Raw genomic sequence first — 23345 nt, 5'->3', positions numbered from 1 at the left:
TTGCTGCAAACCAGCCAGCTCTGGCCATTCCTGTGTTGCTGACCAGTTAACCAGTCACTGCTGATACTATTTAGTGATTATCTCCACAGGGAGATGAACTCCACCTCCATCATGTTGGACTGCATCCTGGGAATGTAGTTCTTGTACGGTTCAGGAGCTGCGCTGTGAGCTTAGAGGGCCAGTCTAACCAGCCAGTTATTAAAATACCTGTTCGAGTATAAGCTTAAAAAATATGTTATTCAGACCGATTGTCTAATTTTGGCAACTTTAGACACATGTGCACAGTTACATATTAGATAAACTGGCATTTAAACGCTAAAATCCTTTCGGTTTCTGTGTATTATATCAGGAAATCTGAACACTTCTGTTGGAAGAGTACTGTAGCAAGACAGAAATTTGAGTAAAGTTGGCAACACGTAATCACAGCATCACAGAACTTCAAACCCCACTTAATCTCAGTGCACCTTAGGCTGTGCGTCGACTAAATCATAGCTGATCCCTTTTTAAAGATGCATGTCGCATTACATTTCTGTGATTTGGAAATTGTGACTGCTACAATACAAGCATGTCTCCCTTAACTAATATAACTGCACAACAGCCCTAGATGCACAACCAATACATGTAAAAGAGCTCTAGACATTATAGCTAAAAAAGGCTCAGAGCTGAATTGGGCTCTCACAACCTAAAAATGTTAGATTCCAGCAGCATTTGGTGCAATACAAAGGAAACGAGTAGCAAAGGAAACTGTGATGACGGTGTTTTGTGACAAGTGTCCATCTGTTTGGATCTGTTTCTGAAAAGCTTCAGCTCAGGGAACAATACAGTGTTTTGGACGGGGTACTCTGATAGCTTTGATAGTTGGTGGGGCTCAGTAGCTTGCTCTCCTTCTCAGGGCAGTTGTCCAGACTACAGTACTTGTTCCCGTCAGCCTGCTCAGTCGCATGCTGCTGTGGGCCAGTGGAGATACTACAGTTCACAGGTTTCCCTCAGAGTCTAGTGCTGCCGTTTCTCAATCTTCCAATGCACAAAGTAAACCAAGAGACCAGCAATTATGGTGCATGGGGAAATAGCCGAGTTCTGTGCTGACTCTGAGGCAGCTTTCCCAGCAAGTGGGCTCAGTGTTTAGTCCACAGAAAACTGTCAGCCTCCCACTGCTTTCCAGACCTATAATACTAGCTGTATCATAACCCCCCTCAACAAATGCACACAACACAGCCTGAAGCCTTTTATTATCCTTTTTTTGGCACCAGGTCAGCTCGTTTGTCTATCTTAGTTCTGTTCCACTTTCTTTCTTGTTGTCCCAGCTCACAGTAACTCAGATACTGGTGCAACTTTTGAGGGTTTCAGGAGACATGCCTTCTGTTTTTGCTTAGTCACATATTAGTCAGTGAAGGGAAAACTTCAGGGAGTTATAAATGTGTGTCTCATGGTGGTTTTCTGTTTACCACTGACATATTTCCTTTTAACAAGACATTTATCCTCAGAAATCATATATATGGTATATTATTAATCTTCTTAGATGCTAGGATAGGGCTGGGCACTTTTTATTTATATAATTTTATTAAACCCTTTGCCTTGTCTTATAAACCCAGAGCAGCCCTCATCTTTGTAGTGGTGCACTCATCCCTGTTTCAAAACCCAAACTGACTCAGTGTTTTGCACAGCAAAGATCTGACTTGTTCTTGTGAAATGGACTTAATGGGCAGAAACACCCACTGGTGTCATCTGATTCAAATTCTTGATCCCATGTTCAGTTTTTATTTCTTTTAAAAATTTAGTTTCAGTTGAATTGTAATTAAAGGACATAATCTAAGGCAATTTAAAGTTGTTGTTTTGTTTTTTTTTGTTTTTTTTTTAAAAAGTTGGATAAATTGAATCTTTGTCTCAATGTTAATTGATCTTGCACTTTTAAGCGGAGCAGTCTTGTACTGTGGGGAAATGAACCAGATGATGTGGATTAAAAGTCGAAGGAGGGAGGGAATCTCTTAAATAACAGAATGACCATGCTGGGTCTGTTAGTCTGGAGGAAATGGTTGTGGCTAGCTTTCCTGCCATTGTCCTTGCCTCCATGCAGCAGTGTGGTTTGGCCAGCCAGAAGTCTTAATCCAGCAGTTGTGGCAGCTGAACAGTCTGTGTGCTCAGAGCTATTCAAGAGAAAGGAATTTTCCTTTCCATAGAAATATGTGACCCGAAATGCCACCACAGTGCAAAACCTGAGGAAAAATGGTCTATAAAAAGTTTTCGCATTAAGTAATGGGTTAAACTGGTAAGCTATGTCTAATACTCTGGGAAGTCAGCTTACTGACACTTCAATTTTTAAAAAAAATTTTTTTTTTTTAATGGCTTCAGCTATGCTGGAAATTGTGAAATTTCCATACTTCATGAATTGAGTCACACTGTTATAAATCATCTGATCCTACGTGTCATGACATCTAATTTACATTGTTTTAGTACTTTCTTTCGGCAAACTTTTTAGTTGCCCCAAGCGCGCGTGTGTGGGTCAACCATCAGTGTGGAGGGACTTTACCAGCAGCCCTGCCTCCGTACTGTACACATTGTTCTTTAATTTAATTCCCCACAGACGTTGCATCCATTGATTTACGTTTTTGAACCAGAGTATTTCTTGTTACATCTGGTTAACTTGTATTTTGATTGTTTACTGAATGGGAGACAGCTGTTGTCCATGTAGCTATTTACACCCCTTTATTTACTGTAACATAACTGATCCCCTTTCAATCAGTTTCATGTTGTGCTCATTTTCCATCATTCTCTGACAGCATGAAGCAAACACAGGTGTTTCTAACATACAGTTCTCCCGGACTTGGTTTAGTATCTGTAGGCAGCGTATGATGTGTAATTACATGTTTGAGTAGGTGTATGTCAACTGTGCTGCTGTGTGTAGGATTTATGTTTTAACCTCTGGATATGCAACTTCAATCAGGCCTCAACTATACAAATTCTATACAGGGAGTGCAGAATTATTAGGCAAGTTGTATTTTTGAGGAATAATTTTATTATTGAACAACAACCATGTTCTCAATGAACCCAAAAAACTCATTAATATCAAAGCTGAATGTTTTTGGAAGTAGTTTGTAGTTTGTTTTTAGTTAGTTAGCTATTTTAGGGGGATATCTGTGTGTGCAGGTGACTATTACTGTGCATAATTATTAGGCAACTTAACAAAAAACAAATATATACCCATTTCAATCATTTATTTTTACCAGTGAAACCAATATAACATCTCCACATTCACAAATATACATTTCTGACATGTCCTTTTGACCCATTTTGCCAAAGGAAAGGAAGTTGCCTAATAATTATGTTCAAAAACAAAACAAAAACAAATCAGCGACCAATATAGCCACCTTTCTTTGCAAGGACACTCAAAAGCCTGCCATCCATGGATTCTGTCAGTGTTTTGATCTGTTCACCATCAACATTGCGTGCAGCAGCAACCACAGCCTCCCAGACACTGTTCAGAGAGGTGTACTGTTTTCCCTCCTTGTAAATCTCACATTTGATGATGGACCACAGGTTCTCAATGGGGTTCAGATCAGGTGAACAAGGTGGCCATGTCATTAGTTTTTCTTCTTTTATACCCTTTCTTGCCAGCCAAGCTGTGGAGTACTTGGACGCGTGTGATGGAGCATTGTCCTGCATGAAAATCATGTTTTTCTTGAAGGATGCAGACTTCTTCCTGTACCACTGCTTGAAGAAGGTGTCTTCCAGGAACTGGCAGTAGGACTGGGAGTTGAGCTTGACTCCATCCTCAACCCGAAAAGGCCCCACAAGCTCATCTTTGATGATACCAGCCTAAACCAGTACTCCACCTCCACCTTGCTGGCGTCTGAGTCGGACTGGAGCTCTCTGCCCTTTACCAATCCAGCCACGGGCCCATCCATCTTTTCTGAGCCTGTCAAGTCCTTCTTTTGACCCATTTTGCCAAAGGAAAGGAAGTTGCCTAATAATTATGCACACCTGATATAGGGTGTTGATGTCATTAGACCACACCCCTTCTCATTACAGAGATGCACATCACCTAATATGCTTAATTGGTAGTAGGCTTTCGAGCCTATACAGCTTGGAGTAAGACAACATGCATGAAGAGGATGATTTGGACAAAATACTCATTTGCCTAATAATTCTGCACTCCCTGTATTAGCTGTGCCCAGTAAATGTACAATGCTTTAATGGTGATATGTGAGCATTTTGATTCGAATCTGATTAGTGTGCCAATAGTATCCACAGTACGACTCGATGCTGCTTAAGGTCACTGCTAGTATTCGGCGATTGTGTTATGTGCAGCTCTGTTGTTTTCACTCTCACCTGCTGTGAGTGAGATTGAGGAGGAGGTGCAGACAGAGCATGGCTCAGCATCTGTTCACGTTAGACGACTTGCAGTAATCCTCCTCCTAAGAGGAAACCGTCCTGCAGGTCCTCCTGAGAACGAAGAAAATTGTAAATTTTGGGTGATTTGTGTGTCCACTACAGAGGACATGAATGAATACGCTGAGGATATTTACCAGTGTGCTCTTTAGACCTGTGTCACACGCGTTGTGGACTTTTCTTATTGCGTTTATTGTGAGTTCTTTTTTTTTTTTTTTGTCCAAGTTGTGATTGCTGAAGAAAAGAACTTTGGCACTGATGGATAAAGTTACCGGGAATTTACTTGCCAGTTGAGTGCGTTGATGTTGGGAAAGACTCACTGACATAACTGACAATACCACAGTTGCAAGAAAACATCCTGAAAGATGTGAAAAGAGCCCCAGAGTACACGGCATCAGTGTTTCCTCTTTTTGCCTTATTGTGGATTGACAGGCATCCCAAGTCTGTAGAAATACTTTGGTAACCTTTTCCAACAGTATGATTCACTGACAGTTTAAAAGCTGGAAGTAGCTTTTGGGGCTGGAAAGTGAAGCCAATGTGGAAATGCCTTAAAGTTGTGTTCTTTTTAAAGGCCCATTGGCTTGTTTCCTCTGTGACCTCTGTAAACAATTTCCTAACAACTTTCTGATCTCAGTCACTAGTTTCAGGTCATATTGAGTACAATAAAGTTTATTTTGGAATTTATAATCCTAAGAGTTAGAAGGCAGGATTGCTCAGGATTTGCTCATCTGTGGTCAGTCGGTTGGTTATTGGCTAAAGATGTGCCAATCATAAGGGTACACTGAAAAGCCACAGTTCCTTTTGACAATGTCAGCTTTCAGTGGTAGACACTTTACACACATTTTGAGAGACCATATGGTCTGACAGTGAATTTAAGTGAGCAAGTAAATTATTCTTATAATTGCTTTTGGTAATTCATCTTGCACACACAGTTCTCTCTACTCAGTGTTGTGTTACTTAAACTGTATTGATGTTTGGCTTGACTTTGATGTTTCCTGTGCCAGGATTACACACAATATGCAAGGCAGTACACAGGCTTAATGTCTGTACACTCTCCACTCTATGGAACGAGTGCGTAATTGATATTATTTTTAAGCCACACCAAGTGCATCTTTATTTGACAGGGAGCTGAAATAAAGGCAGCCATGTCATATGAGTTTAATGATTCTTGACAAGGCAGTGACTGCTTTTCATTCTCATAATGTGGACACGAGTTGTTTTGCTCCATGGTGCTATCTACTATGAATAATTCTGTTTTGTAAGTTCATTCAACATATCTTCCCTCGACTGCTGAATTATTTGGTTGGAAGAGTGTATTTGTTCATACTGCCTAGGGTAAGGAAATTATGAATAATTTTGTTGATTGACATTCACCCACATAAATGAACACATCAGTTTCATATTTGAGGAACAAAGAGGTGCAGCACGTATGGCAACAGTGGCGACTGCAGCAGGGCACAGCTGTGATTTCTATGTTGATGTGCTTTCCTACGATGATGATGATGATGATGATGGTTCATCATCAGCCATGGTGGCCCAGTTTCTCTGACAATCTGCTTGGAACTGATTTCACTTCTACTTTATTGCTGTTGACAGTATTTTCACTCGGGCTTATCGTAAATAAGACTACCGTGCTAATCATCATTTGCTCATTACACCCAGCGTGTGCGTAGTACTCCGCTTAGTCTTCTGATTTATTCGCTTATCAGCTCAGCTTCTATGTTGCTAACCGAAACGTGAAGGTCACCTGTGGAGTTTTTGTTCAACTTTTTTTTTTTTTTTTTTTTTTTTTAAGTTTTATTAAACAGCTTATCTGCCAGCTAAGTTTATTTTTGCCTTCTTGCCACCTATTGATCAGCAAGAAATTGTGTAATGATGGGCAGGATTGTCTGTTGTGTCGCATCAAGACTTCTCCTCCCCATAAACTGGACCAGTGCTCAGATGCTCGGGCTACAACTATGTCAGCTGCTTGGAGGTAACATCCCATTTTAAAGACTTGCAAATTCCTCATAATGAGGTTGGAGGGATGCTGCCGGTATAATCTCCTGGGTTTATAGCTGGAAAAGCCTGGCTCATATCCCTTTGGGTGCCCACACATTTTTACTTTCACTTCTACTCGTTGTTAGAGCTTGACCAGTTTAACTGCAGACTGATATTATCAGCCAATATTGGGTGTTTGGCAATATATCATGTTGGCATTTATAATGGACAGTAGATTAAAACTAGAAAAATTTGCATTTCCTGCAAAAATGCTGTGTGGATGCCTTAACGCTGAAGATGTCTGCTGAAAAAAGCTGAAAAAGTATGAAGTTGAAAAAAAATGTTGCCCTGAGCAGGATTCGAACCTGGCCCTTCTGGTCTCAAGGCAGCTACTCATCTCACAGCACCAACCTCATTCTCACAAAGAAGAGGTGGAGAGACTGACAATTCTGCTGAAATGAGCAGAAGCTGCTGAGAATTGTGCTGATAAGAGGTGAAACTGCTGAAAATTTTGCAGAAGAGGTGAATAAGCAGAATTTGGGCAGAAAAGAGGTGAAAATTCTGCTGAAAAGAGTTGAATGAGCAGAATTCTGCTGAAAAGAGGTTTTTGCTGAAAACAGCTGAAAAAGCTGAAATTTGTGTTGAAAAGAGTTAAAAAAAAAGTCTAACTGTTAACTGAAAGAAATGTTGACATAAGCGGGATTTGAACCCGGGCCTCCCAGTCTGAGAACGGATGCTCATCTCACTACGGCATCCACACAATAAGTAAAGAGAAGATGTGGAGGGTGTTGGCTTTCAACAGTGTTATGAGTGTTTAGAGCACCACAACAGAAGCCAACTTGGCCAGAGTAAACGAGTAAATAACGTAACAAATGTTAGGGAATCTGTTTCATGCATCTAAAAGGGGAAAAAATAATGGCTAATATATCATCGGGTTACTAGATTTTTAAATCTGCAGTCTGTAAGTTTACTGATTAGCTGTAGCAGTAAAGACAACTTGGTAAGGTTTAGGAAGTACATACAACTTTGTGTAGGGCAGCATGGTGGTTAGCACTGTTCCCTCAAAAAAGAAGGTCCTGTGTTAACATTCACTCTCTGGCCTTTGTGTGGAGTTTGCATAATTTCTCTGGGTACTCTGCCTTCCTCCCATAGTCCAAAAACATGCAGTTAGTCAGGTTAGGGTAATTGGTGAATCTAAAATTGCCCATAGGTGTGAATGAAAGTATGAATGGTGCTGTCAAGGTAGGCCTGGTGACCTGTCAAGTAGGGGTGGGGGAAAAAAATCCATACTGTGTAGTATCGTGATATTTTGTCTGCTAATAATGTATCGATACAAGGACAGCAGAAATCGATATTTTGTTACCAAAAAAGTTTTTGTGGAATGGAACATGATCAGCTCCTTTTTCTGAGCAAGAATCCTGACATTCCTTCACTGTCCAAATGTGTTTAACTTGTTTTTTGGCAGCAATAAACATGACAGTTTACTTATTTTAATTTAAGACATGTTTTATTTTAATTAAGTTTAAAACTTTTTTATTTAATGTAAAATTATATTTTGTTTTAATTTACTTTCAAATTCTTCAGTTGCTGAAGGGGCTGCATAGTTTTCATAAATTGCATAGTTCAGAATCGCTATAATTGTACCAGATGGTTTCATTCAGTTAAGTTGGACTAGACTGTAATACAAACCGTTCAGTTTGTCAACAATAAAACTGACTGAAATGAGAGAAAGACTGAGTGTGAGACTTTGATATTAGATAAAATGAATATTGATAAAGTTTACCTTTATGTACAGAATCTGAATATCGCAAAATATTTTTAAAAATTGCAATAATATCGTATCGTGGGATGTATGGTGATTCCCACCTCTACTGTCAAGGTATAGGCTCTTGCTCGAAGTTGAAGAAAACTGATGAATATACAATTCTTGGGGTATTAAAAAGATTTCGGATCAACCCATTACCAAGTGTGACTTCTTGTGTATAAAAGTCACCTGTTTTGACACAATGATGCCCCAAGGATAGGAATGGTGAGGTGACTGAGAACGCTAAAACCCTGTCCTTGTTGCACATCATTTTTGGAGGTAACACTCTAATCCACGGGTCTCGAACTCCAGTCCTCGAGGGCCGCTGTCCTGAAGCTTTTCCATGTGTCCCTGTTGCAACACGCCTGAGTAAAATGAGTAAAATTAGCAAGAGTATAGAACTTGACTGCATGCTGAAGTGGCAACCCCTAACCCTATTCAAGTAAATTTAAGTTAATGTAAGTGTTTGGAAAAATATACTTCTAAAAGTACTTTTATTGCACCATGTTCATTCACTCATGAGCTGCTGTAACATGAATCCAGTGGCTGAATCACCACCTCAGCATGCAGTCACATTCTATAGTCTTGCTAATGACCTACTAAGTGTATTCAGGCGTGTTGCAACAGGGACACATGGAAAAGCTTCAGGACAGCGGCCCTCGAGGACTGGAGTTCGAGACCCCTGCTCTAATCTGTTTACAAGTGAGTAAATTTAATTGGGAATCTACATTTTTCTTGTTTCTATGTCCCTTCTGATCTATAAACCTTTTAATGGATGTCATCCAACTCACCTTTGGATATTGAATCGATGGGGATGTTTGTGTCGTATGCTGTGATGTGACAGATTTGTTCTTTGCAAACTGGAAGATGCACAATAAAGTTGACTGGATGTGACTTAGGTTATGCTTATACTTAACTATTCTAACTAGATGTGGGGGGGGGGGAACAAATCTTCTTTGAAAGTCAAATCTCAGAAGTCGATGCGTTGAACTGTGATTATTAATCTTCTTTTGAATGTATTTGAATATAAAAGACATCCCAAAAATTCCTTAGAAGAGCCAGCCAGCCATTATCCGCTACATAAAACCTAAGTGTAAAATGCTTTCCCTGTACTATCTACTTTAAAGATGACTGAGATATTCGGGGAAATGATCCTTTACTTACAGGATGTCCTTTGGTTTCTTACAACAGATAAATATCAAAAGTGCTTTCAGAAATGGTCCGTGGCTTTTTCCTGGTACCGTTCAGTTGCGATGCAGTTCATTTATGGGAAACTTTGATATCAGTGCAGAGCTTAAGATTTTTTTTTTTTTTTCTTTTTAAATCTCTTGCAGATAGCTAGAAAGTGGGTGTGCCTGTAATATGCATTTATGCACTGCTGCTGATGAGCCTCACTATGCTGGTGCCTCATTTAGACTGTTCAGTTACTTGGAAGCAGTTTTCTGAAGAAATATTTCACAACTTCTTTGTGTGTGTGTGTGTGTGTGTGTGTGTGTGTGTGTGTGTGTGTGTGTGTGTGTGTGTGTGTGTGTGAGTAGTCGCCGGAACACTTTGGGGCACCATCAATTTCTTGCCTATTGCTGCACGTTTATCTGTGAAATTGATGTTGAAATAAATTTAAGCTAAAGGGATGAAAGATGTGAGTGCATGTGTGTAGTGGCCCATAAGGCACCAGGTGCCCATTACTGATGAGGAAGACTTTCCCCCCAAATTAGCACCTTTACTGTAACATCATAAAAGCACAAAGCCCCAGCGTGTAGTCTTTCCTCAAGCAAGACAATGGCAGTACAGATAAGTAATGACTGATGAGACGGCTATTCAGCCTGAAATATGTGCTCAACATTTTTATTTATTTATTTTTTTAAATCATGAATGTTTGCAAAGCATGCCATATCAAATGCACAGCGGTTGTGTCTAGTTTGGGTGATGTTTTGAAAAGCCCTGCTGCACTTAAAAATAACACCACATTACTTGTGGATGAATTCCAGTGTGCATAATCCCTTTCCTTACTCACCTAGGCTGTTCTTATTTTGACAAACCAAATACTTTATCACCTTCCCTTGCCCTTCTCGCCCCCTTAAAAGATACCAGATTGTCAAAACTGAATCTCAGTCTCCATGGAAGCAGCAGTAACAAACAGGCTTTAAGGGCTTCCCCTGTTCAATATGTGTGCTGCGTCTTGTTTTGCGATCTTTCACCCGACTTCCCATATGGCGCATTGAGAAGTACTGAGTCAGTGACTGTTGTGGAATAACAGGGCGATCTCACACATGGACTAATGCATACAGCCTCGGGCCTTGGCAGCAGTATTTAATGCCAACACTGTGTAGCAGGATGTACTGGAATAAACAAACAAATAATGATTAAGGATATTCTGGGTGAATAATTTACTTGTTGTTCACACAATAGAGTCCAGACTAGTCAAAGATAACAGAACACTCAGAAAATGGTCAAAATGAGCCCAGTCTAATGAACAGTGTTAAATATTGTTCTTAGAAAGTCTGAGAGGAGCAACTCTTGAAGCTCTTTTCTGAGCTGATGAACACAATGACTGAGTTTGCCTCAGAAGTTAGCTGTTAGAGAGAGATGATCCTCTAACCTTAGAAAAACTGGAAAATATTTTAATGGTCGTCAACCCATGTCTTTACTTACTTATGTGTGTGTGTGTGTGTGTGTGTGTGTGTGTGTGTGTATATATATATATATATATATATATATATATATATATATATATATATATATATATATATATATATATATATATATATATATATATATATATATATATATATATATATATATATATATATATATATATATATATACACACACACACACACACACACACACACACACACACACACACACACACACACACTGAGGTGTCAGAACTCCTCATTAAGAGTACAGAGGTGGTCTTCAAAGCCCTAGAGTTTCCATATTGTGCTAAGGCCATCAAAAATAGCCAAGAAATGTTCTAACTTAAGGCAGTTTTCATTAAAGAAATGGCCTTCACCTCACAATTTCCCTCAAAGTCACTCTTAAAATGCAGCTGCTGTGCACCTTGGGGAGACCCTCATGACACTCCTTTAAATTGAAGTGCAGAGGGCTCAGCTACCTGTGGTGGTGTGGTAGGTGCAGAGACTAAAATGCTCAGTCCTCTGTGGAGGGAGAGGACAGTGATGGAAATGTTTTAGATGGAAATTAAGAGTGCAGCTTCCTCACATGGCCCCAGCGGTCCATCAGTGGTGGTTGGGGGAGAGCCTGTTTGGTATTACTGTCTTGCAGGAGTGCTCTATCTTTGCTCCGTGAGTTAAAAGGGGAGATAGAATTAGACTGCAGAATTAAATCTTATTAGCCCCTGTCCCACTGGCAATCACCTTTTGCACCATCTTCAGTGAGTGTGTGAGAGAGTCTGTGTGTGTGAGCAAGGAAGAGGGGAAGGTGGGAAGAAATTCAACAGGTTATTACTGACATTATATTTGAAATGAGCACAGAGGTGTGCGTGCGTGCGTGTGTGTGTGTGTGTGTGTGCGCGTGCATCCTTGTGGTCTTAGAATTTACAATCCAAGTGCTACTTTGCTAGTTTAGATGCACTGTTAACTTCAGATTCAACTGTTAACTTCAGATTCAGTTGTTAAACTCCCCGTAAAGAACATCACCTCTGCATGTACATCATAAACTGACCTTAAAATAGGGAAATAAAAATAAAACAGAAACCAGGTGATGAGACCTACATTTCAGCCTAATCGTTTAATTCAGTGCGGTAATCTGACTCATTGCAGAATTAATATCAGCGCTCATGGTTATTCATCAGTGCATATTAATGGCATCCAATCCAAGATATATATTTTTTTGCACCCTGCTTTCATGTCTCCTTATATAATAGCTTTTATTCCAGCACTCCTGACAGGGGGCCTTTGGGGCTGAGAAGCAAACTACCTGCCAGTGAATTCATGGTGCATCTGTTCTTCTCAGCACTGTCAGATTTGACTTTGTTCAGTGTTAAGGGGGGAAGAGAATCTTCATGAATGTGAAATGGTGTGACCTTTTTGAGAGCTGGGAAAACCCCCCAAAACATTTCACCCCATCATGCGGATTATTTTCTCCATTTCCTAAAAAGTGTACATTTGCTGCATGTAGAGTGCTATCAAGAATGTTTCAGGTAACCCAGACAAACCGCTACAACCATGTTGGGGCATTTTTCATACTGCATTAGAACATGGCCAGTTATCATATGAAAATGTTGCTGTTTCATAAGGCTAGATAATTTTGCAAAAAATGAAGGGGGAAAAAAATGGAAACGCATTTGTTTCCACAGTAATGACCATATGCAGTTTGTCATGTGGTTTGGCTCTGCTGCTTGCACAGAGTATTGTTTACTGTGGTAGGGAGCGTCGGGCACAATGAGCTTTATATATTCAAAAACAAGGCAAGCAGGATGGTGTGATTTATGCAGAGCTGCTTGTATACCTGTACAGCACAGCCTGCAAAGCGGCTCTCTACCAACTGCCTTATAACTGTGTTAATATGACTGTCACAACCAAATTATTTTGAAATAAGTGGCAATATCATTGAACTGCCGCTACATATATCGTCACAAACAACCAACTGTTAAGCTTAGCTGAACATTAACAAGTTATACAGCAATGTAGTAGCAGGAAAGAAATTTTGTTGTAATGATCCATTCTTTATAGCTGTAGTTCTTCAAAGAAACTGTAATACACAAGGCTGCACAGATGTCAAAATGTTTGAGGGACGAGGAAGGTATCAGCAGAACCAGTTACTTCCTGTTTTGGCAGCAGTGTTGTTGCTCACTGTTTTAGCACTGCAACCGGAATAAATGCTGTGTATCGCCTTTTGTCTTTCATGAACTTCGCAACCTTGAGCTCCAGTCTCTAAGTAATTATTTAGCCAGAATGCCACAACAGTGTATTTACACAATAACAGGATTATTATTTGTTTCTGCATAGAGATTTTGCAGACACCAATAAAGGTTTTAGTAAGAGGAAAATCACCACCGTTCTAAAACCAAAAGATTAAACCTGTTTTGTTCAGTATGATTTTGTTCACTCAAACCTACTTTTAATTTTTATTTGTGAAATAGACCAAAATAACCGCAAAAGATAGAAGTTTGCTGGAAAAGGGGGGCAAAATAGGAAGAACCCTGAAGCGCAAAATGACTTTCTGTACTTTTTTTTTTTTTTTTTTTTTTTAATACAGATTGAAAGCTCAGATTAGATTTGGTATTCCCTCGCAGTGTCAGAAGCAATCATACACTCTGCTCTCCCACTGACAGAATTGCCTCCCTTGTGATAAAAGCCTGCTTCCTCTCTGTCCCTCTCCAATTTCCTCCATCTCTGTATAGATGTCTTTCCTTTCCAGACACCCCCAGCCCCAATGCTCCCACCTCATCTCTCACACACACACACACACACACACACACACACACACACACACACACACACACACACCAGTGATGGATACAGTCCACTAATGAGGAAGAGCTCATCAAGGCATCTGCATGAGAGTTGTTGATGGGTTTAAAGAGATTATCTCTCAACTGTTAATACAAATCTAATGGGGCAATCTTTGATTTCCAGCAGGCTGATCATGAAAAGTAGTTTGTTTCCCAGCTGTAAGAGAGAGTGCACAATTGTCATTAGAGGTTCATCATGTTAGAAGTTCTACGAGCATAATCACACATGTGCCTTATTTTTATTTATTTTTTTAACATTATAGATATTTATTTCAGTATAGTTCTTTCAGTTAACAAGAAGGGACATTTTCACATCAGCCAAGTTTTTCGATTAGTAATTTAGCATGTTTGCACTCTTCTAATTGAATCTTTTGTCCAGATTGAGGGAATTCTTTGCTCTGTTATTAACAATTAAAAGGATCAATGCAAGACGACTGCTCGAGTTAGACTATCACTTTATGCCTGCTTGGGACATTGTATTGCATTAGTGAACTGCTTTAAAAAAAAGTGTGCATGTATATATGCACTGTAGCTGCCTGGGAGGTGTTTACAGCAAAATAAATTAGACGTAATTTTAAATATTAATGAAAGTAAAATGTTACTGGGAGAGTAATGAACAATATTACAGTGCCACCACTGCTATCAGAATGAATACAAAAAAATGGGCTGTTGGACAAACGCGGATTTATTTTAGTCTGAATCATCTGCTGTGGATGATTCATATCTTGCACTTGCCTTTACCTTTGTGTTTCTTGTGAATACTGCTGGTTGTACATCAAAACCTTCAGTAGATGAATTTCCCAGTTCAGGAAATGGTGACGCGTGCATACTTCACTCTTTTTCTAAAGCACAATGAATATCAAGACCTTCACATATATATAGCTTTTTAAACATCTTATCTGTGACAGTTAAATCCCAGATACATTTTTGCACACATGTCCCAAGACAGCTGAGGAATTAATTCTTCAACCATCTCTGGGTATATTGTTGTATCATTGTAGGGTCTTTTCCCCACAGTGCAAAGTGCCTTGTAATTTGGTGCTGTATAAATCAAATTGAATTGAACAATGCTAAAGTGGTCCTGTGGTTGGCAATGTTTCCTCACAGCAGGAAGGTCTTGGGTTCGAACTCAACAACTCATCGCATCAAAAACCATGCTATGGCAATGCTGCCTATCTGGACCCACAAAGCTCTTTTAAAAAGTCTGAATTATTTTTACTTGGTGGTTAAATAAAGGTTAATAATTGAAGGTATTTTTTTGCGGTCAGCCATCATCCAATGAACCTTGTTTCATTTCTGAGAATATTTTCATGAATGCGTATCTCAGACATTTTCCCTACAGCACCTGCTGGTTGTAGTTGTGCTCAGGATGAGCTAATTTTTAGCGTGTTATCTGACTTCATCCTGAGGACAGCTTTCAGTGTCTCACAGTAAGTCTTCAGTATTCAGCCAGAACATTCTGGCATTTTTTTTTTTTTCTCCTTTCACTTTTTCAGACATTTGTTTTTAATGTGTGACCATGGAGACACTCGAGGAAACAATGTGATTCACAAATGGGGCTAAATACCTAAAGAGGTGTGTGTGTGTGTGTGTGTGTGTGTGTGTGTGTGTGTGTGTGTGTGTGTGTGTGTGTGTGTATACATACACATATATATCTCCATATATCATAACACGATTGCACAGATGGATTGGATTTCTACTGCTCAGATGTATTGGCTTTTCTATAATTGATTATGTTAGTCTGTACAAACTCAGTGCAGCTGGGACTTGGGGTGTTAGAGCAGCTGTGTATGTGTCTTGTCCTGCGCTTCTGACTTTACCTTCACAGCACCATAAAGACACTGCAAGGAGTTAGTCATCTGAGAACAGCATGCATCGACCCGTGAGCTACCAGCCCTGCAGCACTCCTGCAATGACACTGTAAACTTTTTACACGCTCATCCTCTCTATAAAGTTGAGGTTGTGCTGCAGTGGCCGAGATGCTGAGTCCGTCATTTCTGCAGGGACTCAATAAGAAAGGAGCATATAATGAGCTAATATTTCTTTGTTTTTTATTAAGTAATTTAGAAGGCAAACAATAGTTGCCTCTTTTGTTTTATTGCATTGTTATTATAGAGGCTTGCCATAAATTTAAGGTGCGAGAATCAGTATTTTATTTGACTGCATCAGTGTAAATATTATTTATTTTAGTCAATAAAAAAATTGGCATTTACTGTGTAGTCAATGGTTAACAAGAAGTAAAAATGTGACGAGGATTTCAAGTATTGCATTACATTACTGAACAGAATCTGCCAACATCCACCTGCTGTGTTGCCAGCAGGTGGATGTAGGTGTTTGGGTTCATCAGAGGTCCCCAACTAGCCAACAAAAGCCAAGTGGCAGACCCCTGAGAAGGTTAATCATCTGCTAAAGGAGGGCATCCTGACCTTTTTGTTTTGCACATTAACCCATCCAGACACATAATACAAAATGAGCTTAATCATTAAATCATTAGCACTTAAACTTAGGCTCTCTTAACTCTGTGGGTCATTTTCTTTTCTTTCAAGTGTAGATATTGAAACTGCCTATATCAGCCTGTCCTCTGTACAGAAATGTCAATTCTGTATTTAATCCATTTTCTTTTTTTTGTTCAACATTAAATGAGCTAATCAGAGTTCTTCAAAACAGTTTGTGTAGACTGAATGGTCGACTGTGCCAAGAATTATAATCTCTGTTTACAGTATAAACAGAGCTGAGGAATGAGGGCGGTAGCTTGTTGAGAATGGATTGGTTGTTGATAAATAAGGTAGCTTGCTTTTACCTTGTAAGGCTTCATATGTTTAACAGTTTGTTCCAGTTTGTATTATATTAATTTAGACATTTTTTGTTTGTCAAATTACCCACTGCTTAATTTACAGCTCTTCAACAGAAAACAAAAAATGTTAAATTGAAGTTTGAAGCAAGTGTTGTTGTTTTTTTGTTTGTTTGTTTGTTTTTGTTTTTTTGAGTAATTTTCTTTAACTTGTGCAAAATGTTTGCTGTCTGCATTTAGATCCTCATAGGATGGGTTAAAACTGGAGGCAGTTTATGCAAACACAGAGCACATACAAATCTTATACAAAACAGCCTTGTTGTGGCTAGGTTTCAAAACACTGTTCTTCCTGTGGGGCAACAGTGCCATTGAGCCACTGTGGTGATGATTTAGCTTGCGTTCTTATTAAGTAAATGCATAGCATAGTTGCCAAATAAAACTAAAGGTTAATGAGTAACTAGAGACGCCGTGTGCTAGGAAAATAATTAAGGGGGCAAACAATGAGGAGAGAACATGTAATGACTAAATGCGGTTTGGCAGAAACATAGACCAGCTGTGAAAGCCCATTTTCAGGTGTGTGCGGGGAGCTCGGGTTGGTCTGTCTACTCTGTTGTTGTCTTTATTTTATTTCATTTATTTTTTTTTTAAGAAACAGTTTGTTATATCCAGCTGCCACTGTGGCCATCTGTGCCCTGTTCTGCCCATTCACCGCAGCGAGTAATTGGACTTCGGCCTCATTAAATAAACAAGTTGCTGAACTATTTTAGGATGATTACTTGTCCTATGAAAGTCTAATTTTTTTTCAATTTATCTCTGCTCACTGATGCACGAGCAAAATATGGTAATGTCCTACATTGTGATTCTCTTAAATCAAACGCAATCCAAATGAAAATGAAGTGTGGGGTGGTTTGATGTGTCCATAGTTGAACCACAATGATGGCTCCCCCTTGAATGGGATTTTCAAAAATCCACAGGCTCGATGTTCACAGCATCCGAAACTGTTTGCTATCGTCTTATTGCAGCCCCAAACCTCTTTCCCAAGTTGTCTCCAGACATTGTTTGGCTCTTTGTAAAACGTAATTGTGTCAACAGCCTCTGGAGATGAGATACCAAACCTTTCAATAAGTGCTTTGCCCAAAAGGTAAATTTGGCAGCTGAGGAGGGAGCCAACGTGCAAACAAAGCAGCAGACAGTAATTTTCCACTGTCTGTTACTATGCATATTAATGAGGTTGATGGATTAATGCCTCACTTTAGTAACAGGCCACTAGGTGAGCACTGGTTAAGTCTGTCGTGCTCCAGCGGTGCCCAGCTTATCGCATCAGAAGTTGTGGACCAGATCAGTTTTCCACGTGAGTGTCTTTGCTGTAAATGGCCCTTTCTCTCTCAGTGGAAAGCAGTTAAAACCCCACAGAAACAGTGTGATCCTGAGATAAATTGTTAAACACAAGCTCTTAAGATTTGTTGCTGATTGCCTGATGATGATGATTAAGCTGCAGGGTAGACATTTAACAGGACTGGAATGGATTTCCTTTGGTTAAGTGTGGGTGAGTGTATGTGTGCGCATACATTTGTAACAGTTGAGATGTTTTCAGGGGAATTGACCTTTTTGTCCCTGCTCGAGTATGTGTGTGCATGCAAGGTGTTTTTGTCCAAAAACTAATCACAGGCCAGATTGGCGTTCTTTTGTTTTTCCTTTTTTTGTAGGGAGGTTGGCATAACTTTGCAAATTTCCTAAAAATCTGATGACAAGATGCCTTAAAGTGAAATAATTATGACCTATGGAAATAAAAATTTCAGACACATATATTTAATTAAAAGGTTTCCCAAGTTGGATAACAGTGACTTTTTCTTTTGTTTTGTTTTTAACCTTGTTTATCTTCTTTGACCATCATTGCAATGAGTTTCAATTATTCCATTCAGCCAGTCTTTTCACTGATGTTGGTGTTATTTAAGGTTGCTTAATGAATCCTGCCACTCTTTGCCCATGTCTTTGATCAGTGTCCAGCCTCCCAGGCTCTTATCTTGGCAAACACAATGGACACGCTACCTGCTTTCATTCTTTTATTCAGAAAAGGGTTGGTTGGCTCGGCTAATGCCTTTTGGTTGTCAGTGTTCTCTCCCCTTTTATATCCAGACTTGTTCTTTAATGATTTTTGCACACACAGACTTGTGGTTTTGGTAGTCCCACCTCTGAGCTAAATATCACTGTAAAGTGTGTCCTCCCTCTCGCTTATTGCCTCCCTATTGTCCTTTGGTTTTTGTGTGCAGGAGCTTTTTGTGTCAGCCAGGCTGAATTGGCCTGTTTACTGTGATTAAATGGGAGCAGAGGAGGTTGGTAGGCTGAGCCGTATCTGTTTTAGAGTTGAGGAGTGTTGCACTACCTTAGCTCAACACCAATCTCTACTGGGACACACAACACACACAAAAAAATGTGTAAGTATGTTTTAGTTAACGGTTCAGAATATAAAGAAGCCGAATGAGAACCAAAAGCAGGACTCCAGCAGAATGAGCAGTTGAACTGAATTTGTTGTACAGTACCATTGCCAGGATGAGCATGAGGAAGGAAACTGCTTAAGGTGGAGCGAGCAGGAAGGAGAGCGTAGCTGGCCCTTGAGCTTATGAGTGGATGTGGAAGAGGGGGCAGGGCTGGCAGGCTTGGTAGCACAAGAAAAAAACTGAACTAGAAGCTGTCCGTTGTATTTGGAACACATTGGCTAACTGCACAATGTGTGAGATAATCGAGTGAAGAGCCGGAATGTATCCAGCCGGAGGTTGATTAGTGGATCAGTGCAAGAGTGTGCAAGTGGCAGCTAGAGAGAAATCACACAAATGCCGAGCGGGAACAAGCAGGGAAACTGAGGAGAAACATAAGGAAGGGGAAAATCAGCTGCTACTCAATACATTTTTTGATTGTTTGATTAGTTGGAACATAAATGGTTTTTTTTTTTTTTTTTCCTCCAAAACTCATTGGTAATTTTTGCTCTAACTGATGAGTACATTTGCTTTAATAATTGATCAGAAAGTCAAAACACCAGTAGAGAACTAGTACAAAAGCAAGCTAAACCTCCCCCTTGAGTCAGTTTCTTTTTATTGAAAGATGATTTAAATTGGTAATGGACTATAAAATTGGATTCAGTGTCAATTAATTTATTTTTGGGATGTGTAGATTCTCACCATTAATTCATTTAGTTAGTTTATTTAGTCATCACTCATTAGACTGTATCAACAGTCCATGTAGCGCGCAGTGACTAACGGGCTCAGGCAGACACATTGATTATATATGGTTGTTCTCCACTCCTAATTAAGGCTACCCATCAACATTTTTAACACTCAAAACTGGCTTTGGAAATCCTTCTTTGAAAACAAAAAGTCAAACTAAACTTTAAAAAAAAAAAAAAAGCTTAATTACAGGCACCGCCTCATTACCACCACCCGAGAACATTTTACTTTCATTACTAAATATAGCCCTTTTTAAAAAATGTTTAATTGCATTGTTTCTATAACATACTGAATCGTTTCATAATGCGGGGCTTTGAAAACAAGGATCAGTGTGATAATGGGTTATTATAGTGTTTTTTTTTTTTTTTTTTCTTCTTCTTCTTTTTTCTTTTTTTTTTTTTTAAAATATATACCTTTTTTAAAAAAATAAAGTAAAACAAAGCCACCATGTTTCTTTCTCTCTGAAACTGCTCTGCTGTGATGTGAAGTGTTTTTCATTTGCTTAGACAACTTGTTCTCCCAAGTGTGCTGCTGCTCAATATTAATAACCTAGGTTCATACTGTATTAATGGACTGATTACAGAGGAATATGGGTCACGTATAGGATTTCCCAATGAGTAATGTGTAAGTCAAGTTTGTGGTACCATGAGTGGGGTGCGGTAGGTTTACACAAACAATGCGAGTACATCGTGTCATGCATTGCTGGCAGCCCATTAGCCTAATTAGGTGCTGCAAAATGTGGAGAGAAATGGTTGCAAAGATGGGAGAGATAAGCCAGGCCAAAATGGGTTTATAGATGGACTGTAGTAAATAGAAACATGTTTTTTTTTTTTGTTTTTTTTTTTTTAAATCATCTGTTATGTTGCATTTTTCTTTAAGAATTTTATGTAACCACGTGTACTCTTTATATGAGCATATGTTTATATTTATGAAATATTTCTATAACTGGTCTGAAGGTCATACCAATACCTGTGCATTTTATAAATTAACTGCCAGCTGCGTGTTGCCTGACTTTGCACTGGCTCTGTACACACAGTTGTGATCTTCCTGAAAATATTGATTTATTGGTCGAGAATATGAAAGGATAGAGACTACAGTGATTTCATACTTTATTGAACCTATTATCATATGAAGAGCTGTTATCAGACTACAGAGAGACTTAAATGGCTCTGATGTGATAATGGATCATATCTCCTCATCTCTGCAGGTATTTGGCGATTATTATCACTTTCGGCATCGCACAGTGGTGAAGAGATCACTGTCGGATCACAGGGGGACGCACGTCCGTCTACTAAACGATCCCAAGGTAAGACATTTGTTTTTGGTGCTAAAGTCATGCATGCAAAGGAAGTCTGTTGGTTTCTAATGTAATGGTGACTGACTAGGTGTGAAGTGTTGAAACTGCTGCTTTATGCTAGAGCGCTCTTTGTGTGATGGATTTTTGCAGTGTTGGGGTTTATTTTTTGGCATTTTGGAAGAACTTTGTAGTGAATCGGGCTTTAGAATTGTGTTTGACCTAGTAAACCGCACTCTCTGGGCTCCTTTTAAAGCTTATAAATCCTACTTTGGATGTAGTTTTTTTTTTAATTTATTTATTTATTTATTTTCAAATATAAAGCCATCTCTTAAAATCATTTGCTGTGGGTTGTCATCTAAAATGTCAGAAATGGGGGAACATAAACTCTTGCTAAGTTCATAAGAACATAAACAGATAAACAAATGCTTTTAAGACAAACACAAATATTACACTAGTTTTATTTCCATACACAAACCTAAATAATGGCACTGGTGCTTTTGTTTGTTTGTTTTTTAATAAGATTAGTGCCTTGTGTGGGCTCACCAACCATTTTGTTAGGTACATCTCTTCAACTGCTTGTTCATACAAATACCTAATCAGAAAGTCCAATGGCAACAACTCGGTGCATTTAGTCATGTCGGTACGATCAAGACAAAGGTTAAACTGAGCGTCATAATGAGGGAGAAAATTCATTTAAGTGACTTTTGGATCATTGTTGGTGTCAGTCAGGCCAGTCTGACTATTTCAGAAAGCCTGGGATTTTCCCACACAACCGAAAGAGAATCACATCTGCTGGCGTGAACAAACTGTGCTTTGGTGTCAATTTCGGTTGGTTTTGCACATTGATTTTGTCTAACCTCAGAAACGTTTCCAGCAACCTTGTTGAAACGATGCTATGAAGAATTAAAGCAGTTCCGTAGGCAAACCACTGTGTACCAAATAAAGTAGCTGTTCAGTGTACATGGGCTGGGATAATGGGGAAGAAACGTGTTTAACATATTGAACAATTAGGTTGATAAAACGGATGACTACCCCATTATGTTGTGCAGGCAGATTTTCTTGCATTTTATTACCATATGTTCAATATTAAAGTCATTCTGTTTTTATTGTTTGGCATTGTAATAATAATCTAACTTAAAAAAAATGTAAGATCTTTATTCTGGTTCTGGTTTGTCAGTCCAAACAATTTCCTCTCCCCCCCCCCCCCCCCCCCCCTTTTTTTTTTTTTCCTCCCTCATTTACTCAAGGGCTTGGAAGGTGAACATGCACTTCTCTATCGACCTGATTCTTCCTCCTCCTTAACTGATGTAATTTGTAAATTCACATGTCTGTGTTTTCTTGCTTTTTTTGTAGGAGTTTGAGGTTAGTGTGAAAATGAGTCAGTGTCCTACCCCCCACTGGAAGGGACAAAGGGAAGGGTGTGAAATTAGCATTCATGGCTGTGGGAAAGCAAGTGAGAAAGAGAATGTTTGAAGGATTGTTTTTAATGCTTCTAAATAAAAGAAAATCGTTCATTTTGAAAATAGACACTTAAAACTAGAGATGGACCAATCCGATATTACGTATCAGTCCGATACTGACCTAAATTACTGGATCGGATATCGGAGAGAAATAAAAAATGTAATCTGATCCGAAGTATCACAAAATCACCTCACAAAACACGTTACTTGGCGTATCCCAGATCGGTGCATCGGAGCAGTAAGTGTCACGTGATAGAGCGGCTGTTGGCGGTCTGTTGGAGCATTTGGAGCCTCGCTACATGCTTCCTAACCGCGGCAATTCATCTTGGCGAAAACTGTCCCAGAGAAGTAAAGCAAGTGTGTAAGTTCATCCCTGAATGTTTGCATAGTATTTCCACGTTAAGCTTAACAACTGATATATTGAGCCACAGCTAGACTGGCCATTGGAGTTCCATATTGAGGTGAAAAGGAAGCGATTTGTCCCGTACTTCAGCTAGAATTAAGACACAAAGCTGGAGTTATTCTGTCTTTGCTGTGCAGTTGCATCTACTTCTCTCATTCACTCCTCCTTCCTCTCCTGTTATTACTTCAAACATGAAACTGATCAATGATCAGCTGATCGGCTCTTCTGCCGCAAGTCCCGTCTCTTGTTTGTTTATCACAAACAAGAGACGTTTATCACCCATTTTATCACCCATTTTGCACCAGAAAGAGTAGAACAGCGTATAAACAACAGCAGCATGTTTAAGCTTGATAAGCTGTTAGAATGTATTTAATATTACTTTCTAGTATCAGCTGATGTTTGCTGGAGCCACAGCTGTAAAAGCTGCTGGTCATGACATCGGTTTGGATATGAGAGGGAAACATGAAGATGAAACCAGGAGATGTCCTTACTGAATCATCAGAGCTGAACAGGTGATGGAGAAA

At 39.3% G+C, this 23345-nt stretch overlaps 1 protein-coding gene across 4 annotated transcripts in view; it reads left to right on the top strand.

The window, feature by feature from the left end:
- Window positions 1-23345, top strand: part of furina (furin (paired basic amino acid cleaving enzyme) a) — an 87484-nt gene that overhangs the window by 21805 nt on the left and 42334 nt on the right. For all 4 annotated transcript variants that reach the window (XM_085401103.1, XM_085401115.1, XM_085401109.1 and 1 more), the window contains exon 3: window positions 20869-20967. In XM_085401103.1, the coding sequence (XP_085257229.1) occupies window positions 20869-20967 (99 nt within the window). The remainder of the gene's footprint in view (window positions 1-20868; window positions 20968-23345) is intronic.

This window comes from Rhamphochromis longiceps, linkage group LG1 (assembly GCF_057381845.1).
Source record: "Rhamphochromis longiceps isolate RC_006_pf linkage group LG1, R_longiceps_female_GT1.1, whole genome shotgun sequence".
Classification (NCBI taxonomy): domain Eukaryota; kingdom Metazoa; phylum Chordata; class Actinopteri; order Cichliformes; family Cichlidae; genus Rhamphochromis; species Rhamphochromis longiceps.
The sequence above is the reverse complement of the archived record's forward strand: the minus strand, read 5'-3'. Positions and strand labels throughout refer to the sequence as shown.